Source organism: Neovison vison, chromosome 12, assembly GCF_020171115.1.
Source record: "Neovison vison isolate M4711 chromosome 12, ASM_NN_V1, whole genome shotgun sequence".
Classification (NCBI taxonomy): Eukaryota; Metazoa; Chordata; class Mammalia; order Carnivora; family Mustelidae; genus Neogale; species Neogale vison.
This window is the reverse complement of record NC_058102.1, coordinates 50,776,516-50,785,339: the sequence shown is the minus strand read 5'-3', so window position 1 is coordinate 50,785,339 and position 8,824 is coordinate 50,776,516. Positions and strand designations below refer to the sequence as shown.

At 41.6% G+C, this 8,824-nt stretch overlaps 1 protein-coding gene across 1 annotated transcript; it reads right to left on the bottom strand.

Moving 5' to 3' along the window:
* Positions 1-1,226: 1,226 nt before the first annotated feature.
* LLPH (LLP homolog, long-term synaptic facilitation factor) lies at positions 1,227-6,972 on the bottom strand. Its single transcript, XM_044228136.1, has 3 exons — positions 6,871-6,972; positions 4,545-4,764; positions 1,227-1,791 (listed from the first exon to the last, which is right to left on the bottom strand). Exons 2-3 carry the CDS (start codon positions 4,747-4,749, stop codon positions 1,613-1,615), a joined length of 384 nt encoding a protein of 127 aa, XP_044084071.1. The 5' UTR covers positions 4,750-4,764; positions 6,871-6,972; the 3' UTR covers positions 1,227-1,612.
* Between the last annotated feature and the right edge of the window lie 1,852 nt (positions 6,973-8,824).

Below are 8,824 nucleotides of genomic sequence, written 5' to 3'. Positions count from 1 at the left end.
ATGATAGTGTAACAAATAAATAACTCGGCTAGTATATTTAGGCCGATATTGCCATTGGCTTAGATATTGTTACCAACTTTTTTTCATGGATACACATGTATTTACTTTTTCCTCACAAACTATTTGTTGTGTGCAACTATACCAAAAGGCAAAAAAAGGCCACGGGTAACATTTTCTTCCCAACTCTTTTCTATGAGCTTTGAGAAAAATCTATTTTAAATATTTAAAAACTATCCACGAACTTTTGGTGAACTAGACACTGAGTAAATTGAGAAGAGTCTATTATATAAGATAATCTATATAATATAATCTACTATATGAGATTTTACTGGCACTGAATTTTATTAATTCAAATCTCCTCGAAGACTTTGGTCATGTCCTCCTATTCCTCTCTATGACGGTGTCATAACCTAGCAGCGTGCCTGGCATGAATCTGTGTCTTGATGACTAAGTGACTTTATTCTAATAAATTTTACTTTTAACTTGGTTATCCTCTAAGCTAATAGCCTCTTCTGAGTAGATGCCCAAAACCTCCTCGGTCTCCTTCCCTATGTCCTGAGCACGTGGAAAAGTCCCTAGCTCTTGGTAGGCATTCAATCAATGTTACTCCAGTGAACATGTAAGGATGGTTAAAAGGACTACAGTAAAATTTCAGAGGGAATAAAAAGTTTAAATTCCTTAACTAAAAATAAATTTAAATAAGGGTGAGATTAGTAAACTGTAACAAGACATGACTTAACAAAAGTCATCTCATTTTACCAGCATTTCTGACAGCATTTCTATCCTTCAGAACACTAGTTTGAAAGTCAAAGTTGAACAGTTTACTCGACTGTTAGATCTCTAGAATACTATACTAATACTTTCTGTGAATCTTCAAGTATGTAGCATTTCCCAAACTGATGTGACTATCAAATGTGCATTCAGAAAAACTGCGTCTGAAATACATACTCTGGGGAATGCTGTGTTATACTAGGCTACATAATATAAAAACTGAAGACCATTGAACTAGTTTCCAGGATATTCTATCTCCTGAACAGATGGAGCATACAAATTGTAGATGTTAATACTCTACCCAAAAACTTCAGTTTTTTTTTAAACAATTTAATTGAAGGTGGTCTTCTCTACTACTAGAAAACCTGAAGGATAGGTGAAAGAAAAGCTCTTTAAGATCTTGACAAAATATCTTTTATTCTGAATTAAACAAAAGCAAAACTCCAAACAAGAAATACTTCTACTCACATTTTATTTTAAACTGTATAAAAATTTTCTTTAAACCTGAATCACCTCAAATTTGTCAGTAGATCTTTTTTTCTTCATCTTTACTGAGACCAAATAGTTACAGCCACAGTAACACTTGAGAGAACTGTGATATCTGAGGATCCCTTCACACTGGACAGCATCCAATTAAAGTACCAGCGTAGCTCTCATTTATCAAGGAGAATATTTTATTCAAGATCCCAAAACAAAGTTGAGGAGTTAAGGTGGGTTTGAATTGAAGAACAAGGTCAAGTTAAATCTGAAAACAAAGTTTTTGCTTGGTGGAAGTTGAAATCCATGTATACGTTGTAATCAAAGACCTGTCCCATGTAGGAGTTTTCAAGTTTTTAAGAGTCTACCAAGCCAAACCCTTGGCCGCCTTTGCTGCTTTTGCTTTGCTTTTCCCCTTCCCTTTTTCTCGCTTTGCCTTCAGCCTTTTCCTTTGTCTCTGGTTCATCCATATGGGGTACTGTCCATGCTGGTCTAGAAGACTCTTTTTGTTTCTCTTAATTTCAGTCTCCATTTTCATGTCATCTGAATAAGAGACAGAAAACTATTAATGCTCATCAATGAAGAAACAATCTTATGAAAAAGCATGTTAAGGCAATAAGAACAGGAGACTTGAAAGTGGTCTGAAACTACAAAAGAAAAAAAAATCCCTTTTTCTGTGGAGCACTCTTTGACTAACACTGAAAACTTTTCACAGCACATTCAATGGACTCGGACATCCTCCGATGTATTCCTACAACTGTGAAAGACATAAAAAGTGCTTATAAGGAACTAGAGATGTCATTTAGTCACTAAGAAACTTTCTGAAGAATGTGTCATGAGTACCCATCTTTGGAATAAAAAAGTTAAACAGGAAACATGCATTTAGGCAGTGCAGGTTTGTGTCACTGCATGAAAGGTAAGTGTATGGCTGTGAGGATATGTGCATTAGAAGAACATTTCTCAGTGCTTTCCTGAGCTAAATAAGACAGCTGAACCTATTAAGAGCAACCACGCTTTTAATGGACAGGCCTTAGATGCAAATGAACTATCAGGAATGGATGGCCACTTCCAGAGACGTGTACGTGGAAGGAGTGGGGTAGGAAGCAACAAGACTGTGATGACAGTGATGGGCAGATGACAAAGAAAAATCTGGATGGGGAGGGAGCTTGGCTGGCTCAGTCAGAGGAGCATGTGACTCCTGACCTCAGGATCCTGAGTGTAGAGATTACTTAAATAAATAAAAACTTAAAAGAAAGAAAGAAGAAAACCTGGATATACGGGCGCCTGGTTGGCTCAGTTGGCAGAGCAAGTGATTATTCATCTAGGGGTCATGAGTCTGAGCCCCACACTGGGGGTAGAATTTACTTAAAAACAAAATTTTATGAAAGAAAAAAGACAGTAAAGAAAGGGAAGAAAGGGTCAAAGAGTAAGAAAGAAAAGAAAGGAAGACCTGGATATACACTGGGCTGTGCCTCTTTCTTACCCAGAAAACACGCAGAGATCCAGCTCCACTGAACAGAAGACCTGGCAGGAAGCTCAGTGCGGCCACACTACAGTACATGTATCACCAGCCTTATCTGCTGTGAATGGTTTGCCCGGAATGTCCCTCTCTGGGAACTTAACCAGGGTATACAGGGTCTTTCATGATCTCCACTGCCTGACATAAAATTAATTCATTTATCTGGCTCACTTTTAGTCTCCTCCGATATAATGTAAATCAAATCAGGATGGAGGCCAGTTCCCTTGTATTTATCATGTTTCCTCAGTGCCTCGAATAGTGCCGCTACAGATCAGCCATTCAATAACTAGTTGTTGAATGATTATTTTACATACTGCTCTAGGTTCTGGGGATACAATGGTCCAAACGTGCTGTCATGGAGCTTACAATGTTCTGTTAAAGGGAGTATAACTAAAGCAAACTGTAGCCCGTGTTAAGTGAATTTTAAAAAAAAAAAGTACCAGAACCAGATTACGCAGGACCGGGTAAGCTCTGATGAGCACATGGAAAGACAATGAGATGTTTTAAGCAAGGGAATGCCATAACTTACGGTAGGTGAAAGAAGTCAGATACAAAAGGTCACATGTTATATGATTTCTTTTATATGAAATAGCCAGAACAGGTAAATCCATAGATACAGAAAACACATCAGTGGTTGCCAGAGACTACAGGAAGGAAGGAAGAAAGGTACAAACTGTATAGGGTTTCCTTTTAAGGTGAAGAAAATGTTTTGGAAAGAGGTGATAGTTGGCCAACATCATCAATGTACTAAATACTACTTACTATATACTTTAAAATGGTTAATGTTATGTTATGTGACTTTTACCTCAATGACCAGAGAGCCAATGGGTAGAGGCAGTGTACCTATGAGGAAACACGAGTGTTAAGAAGCTTCAAGGAAAGCTGAATAAAGCAAAAGACTGAGAAATGTGAGATCAAAGGGAGGATTTTTTTTTTTTCAGAAGGAACATTCCAAAACACAATGGTTGAAGAAACAACCCAAGAGAGAAGAGAGATTGATAAGCAGGATGCATGCCAACTGCCTTTGAGAATGGAGAGGATTCAGAACACAAACAGAGTAACTGGCCTTTGAGAGAGTATCAGCAAGCGGGAAAACATCTCTGACTGGAGGGCTGAGGATTGCTGCTCCCTTCCTTGGACAGCACATAAAATAATTCTATTTTAAGAGCCTGATTATCATGCACGCTTATTTCAGTTTGTTGCCAAACTGTTACAGGATGCGAAAGCCAGTGAGTCTTTTCCCTTGCTAAAACTAATATGCTGATATACACAGCGTCCCTCTGCAGACTATGATTAAGACAGAGATACCTAGAATGTCAAAATCGAATACAGATTTTGAAACATCCCAATTTTTCAGAAAAATGACATAATGGTGTACAAGGATTCTTGGAATGGGAACCAGATGTTGCAAAGGATAAAATGAAGAAAGATCTCCCACCTTGCCTAGTCCCTGACTGAATAGTGTACCCTTCCAACGAGGATGCGTCTATGTCTGTTTACTCCTGTTGTACTTTGTACAACTGAGACACTCCGGCTACTGTATAAGCACCTGAGGCACACTATGAATAAATCCAAAACACCCTATTCACATGAACCAGCTTTAAAATAGTTCAGCATAAACTACCTAGCAGCATTATAACTCTTCAAAAAAATTACACGGGCATGGCAGGAGGCTTGTACGAAGCATGTGCAGCAAAGAACGGAGGGCAAAGACGGAAAAAGTCACAAAAGAAAATTGATAGAATTACTATTTGTAAAATGAAGCACATAGACTCACCTTTTTCATCTTGTACCACACACTGAGTTTTCTCTTCACAATGTTTGGGTACCACCACAGTTGCTATCTCTTGAACATCTTTCATTAAAACATCACTATCTATTTTAAGAATACTTTTCAGTCGGCTGAGTTCCTTTGGGGCATTCTTTTTTCTCTTTTCTGCACGCATCTTCCTCTTCCACTTACTCCGTAAGCTTTTAGCCATATTTTACCTGGAAAGCTAACAGAAATACAAATACAAAAGCAAAAATTTGCTATTAAAGAAAGAAGGGCAAATCCTTGGAAAACCAGGTCAAAAGGTATCTCTACAGAACATGAACAAATGGAATGTAAAACTCCTCACTCTGTTCATGATTTATGATGGCATAATGAATTACGTGAGGGTCAACATGTCATATACAGCCATTAAGTAACAAGAGCACCAAATTAAACTCCCTGTGGCTGCTGGCAAACTCTAAGTCAAGCCAATTTCTGAAAACTCCTGGAATTTCCATTAAGATGCAAAATTTAATTTTCCCCCAAATGCAAAGAGCATCATCAACTTATATTTATACAACTTACAAATTACAAAATTTTTTGGGCGGGGGTTGTGTATTTTTAAAGTCAGCTCCATGTGCAGCTTGAACTCAGCAGCCTGAGATCAAGATCTGAGCGAAGATCAAGAGTCTGACTTACCTGACTGAGCCGCAGAGGTGCCCCTAAAATGTTTTTATAAATATTTTAAAACTTGATTTCCTCCAAGCCTATAGGACATCCCACCTGTCTTCCTCATTATCCTCCCCTCAATTCAATGTAGCTATTTTAAGCTTGTCTATTTCCACTCCTGCTGTTCTTCACCCTCAGCCTCAGCCCTGAATCCTCCACAAAGCAGTTAGTGTGAGCTTTTCTTTTCTTTTCTTTTCTTTTTAAGAGAGAGACTAAGAGTACCAGCAGGGGTAGGGGCAGAGGGAGAGGGAGATACAGAATCTTAACAGGCTCCAAGTTCACAACCCTGAGATCATGATCTGAGCTGAAATCAAAGAGTTGGGACGCTGACCCAACTGAGCACCCAGGCGCTCCTAGTGTAAGCTTTTAAACTTTGAGCTTTTCATTTTTTTTTAAGATTTCATTTATTTATTTGATGACAGAGATCACAAGTAGGCAGAGAGGCAGGCAGAGAGAGAGGAGGAAGCAGGCTCCCTGCTGAGCAGAGAGCCCGATGCACACCCACATGGGATCATGACCTGAGCCGAAGTTAGAAGCTTTAACCCCTGAGCCACCCAGGCGCCCCTGAGCTTTTCATTCTTTCATGGGATTCTTTACTGATATCCCACCTCATACTCATGATCTACAAGATTATTTTGACCGAGCCCTGCCTCCTTCAACTCTTTTCTCACCTCATGAACCAAGCTCCATCCCATCCCCAAGTACCAATTACACCTGAAAAGAGTTAACTCAATGAAAACCTAGGGACAGGGTGGGGAAGGAAGGAATTATGGGTATTACAGAGGGTTTGGAAGAAGGCTTCTGGGAGTGATTTGCAACATTATCTTGATTGTGCTGATGGATGTTTTTATACATAGAGGAAAACTTACATTACATACGTTAAACATGTGTAATTTATTATACACAAGCAATTAAATAAGACATTAAGACATGATTTTAGAAAAAAAGAAAAATTTACAAGTCCCAACCAGGTCCACTTTAGCACCTTTCCAATATGCCGCCCCTAAGCCTGGGAGTGATCTTCCCAACGCTTGTACCTTCACTTAAGTACCTCAGAGAGAGCTTCTCTGACCCCTACCTCTATAGACTCCCCTCCTTTTATTCTCCACCATATCATTTTTTTCCCTTTTCAATGGAATCTGGAGTTATATACTTTATTTTCTGTCATTCCCGGTGGACTGTGGGCTCCACGAAGGCAGAGGCTAACTAAATAGACCTTGCTCACCGTTGGATCCCCCAAAGCAGTGCCCATTTGTTGAATGGCTAACTAATGGAGTACCAGTTTTTGGACGTCAGCAATCACAACTCACTCTGTTTCCCTGTCCACAACAACCCAAAACTTCGAGGGGCAGGTATAGAAGGGTTCGGTAAACGACCTCGAGGGCCTAGACTAACCTAAGCGAGACCACCGAAGAAGGAGGGCTCAACCTCGCAAAAAGCACAGGAAGCCAGGGGCCACCACCAAGGCCACGGGAGACCCTCGTCCTTGAAACAGGTCTGCGTCTCTCCCGGACTCAGTCTTGCCCAGAGACGGACCGGGCTTGAGACGCGATTCTCTAGGGTCGACGGGATCCAGCGACAGGTTCCACAGCCCACTACACCGAGAAAGCAGAGAACTCACCGGGAAACTCACCGACGACACTCAGAAGCACGCTGACCGGAAGCTTCCGCACTTCCGCCTTCCGGCAGCCCCGTCCACAAACCGCAGGGAGTCCCGGGCGGGCGCACTGCACGCCGGGAGCCAAGATGCCCCGGAAAGCCTCAAGAGGCGGGGTCTCCCGAGTCCGGCGGTCGCGTATTTCCTTTGATGGGCGGGCGACTCTGGAGCTTGGCTCCTCCCTTGTGGGTTTCCAAGGGGGATTTGGACAATGCGTAAAAGAGCGGTGGAGGCTGGGCGTGAGCGGGTTAGCTCGGACCCCAACTGCGATCCTGGCCAGGTGACCCTGCCTGCCCAAGAGTGAGCTCAGAGCGGACCTTCACTGAGCAGGTACTGAGTCAGATAACGTGTTTTTCGAGAAGCGTTATTGAAATCTCTTTTGCTTGAAGCCCTTAAATTTTCCCATCTTGGGTGATGATCTCAGGAATGTGCCATTTGTCAAAACTGATCAGGAAACAGAGGGCAAGTTGAGGACAAAGCATAAGCCGACACCCTGCAATCTCACCTCCACTCCTAGATGGGAAACGTGTGACATTCTTCCCGGAATTTCCCAACTGTTATTAACATTAACATTAGTGTTAATACCTTGCTAGAGGGAACAGAACGTTAACTGGACAATGTCAAGATGTTGTTATATTGTAGGTACTTTGGAGGTCCGTCCTCCATAGCATATCAAAGTTCTTTTGAAACCTCCCTCTTCCTTACTACCCCCAGTCGGGAGTATATACGCTCAAGAGAGGGTGTGGTGCAGCAGCTCTTTCTGCAAACAGGTCCTGTCCCCGTGCTTTAATAAAACCACGTTTTGTACCAAAGACGTCTCAATAATTCTTTCTTGGTCCTCGGCTCCCGACTCCACCCCACCAAACCTCACCCATATTCCAAAACCAGTCAGTACATTTGAAAATCTTTAATTCATTCCCTCATTCCTACATGAGTATGCATTCTGTGATAGGCTCTATGTTGGTTATACAAAGATGACTGAAACTAAACTACAGGCTTCAGGAAACTTTAGCCCCTGAGGGAGGATCAAGGCTTGAGTCACTCAGAGCTCCAGCAGGAAGAATCCCCTGGGACCCCACGCACAGTGGGGAGCCTGACTGGAAGCACACTGGTTGCTACACAACAAGCACCAGTCGGTAGGGCCCATGGAACGCCCAATCTGAATAATCACTCAGTGAGGACTACAAAGGCTTTCTGGGATTCAGCTGGTGACCCCATGATGTCTAGGTTGTGGACATATAGGTGGTGGGGACTTCAAGGCAAAGCTCTACAAAGATGAACATACCTCTCTGGGAAAAGAGAATTGGGGGTGGGTGGTATGTCAGGGCCTGCACAGCTATTTCTTATTATAGAGGGCATAGCACTTTTTTTCTAATTGTATATGTTTATTACTTTGATAAAAAACACACTCTGTCATCAACCTGCTCTTCCCTCCTGTACTCACTGGTACCTGTATCTGGACTGGTCTTACCTTTTTCTTCTCACAGAGAAAGTAGTGTTTTCCTGTCTCATTATTTGTGGCCTAGATCAGTAGTTCTCAGACTTTGCTTCACTTTGTAGTCACCTGAGCCATTAAAAAAAATCCAACTGTCAGACCTCACCCAAAGTAATGAAATCAAGTATCTGTGGGTGAAGCTTAGGGATTTTTTTAAAGTTCTACAGGGGATTCCAGTGTCCAACAAGTTTGAGAACCAGTAGTCTAGATTCTTGCTAATCTGAGGTCTACAGAATAGTGGTATCAGCACCACTTGGGAACTTGTTAGAAATGCAGAATGTCAGGTTGTACTCCAGACTTACTGAATACATTTTAGTAAGACAACCTAGGGATCCAGGCTGAAGTTTAGGACTCTTTGGTCTACATGTCACCCCATTCCTTCTCTTTTGGATATTTCATCACTGCTCCTTCTGCATCTATCAA

Bases quoted from the DNA above. Each gene is read 5' to 3' on its own strand.
- LLPH (XM_044228136.1), bottom strand. From the start codon at position 4,749: ATGGCTAAAAGCTTACGGAGTAAGTGGAAGAGGAAGATGCGTGCAGAA. The intron at 1,792-4,544 runs GTGAGTCTATGT...TCTCTTATTCAG, and splicing joins TGTGGTACAAGATGAAAAAG to ATGACATGAAAATGGAGACT.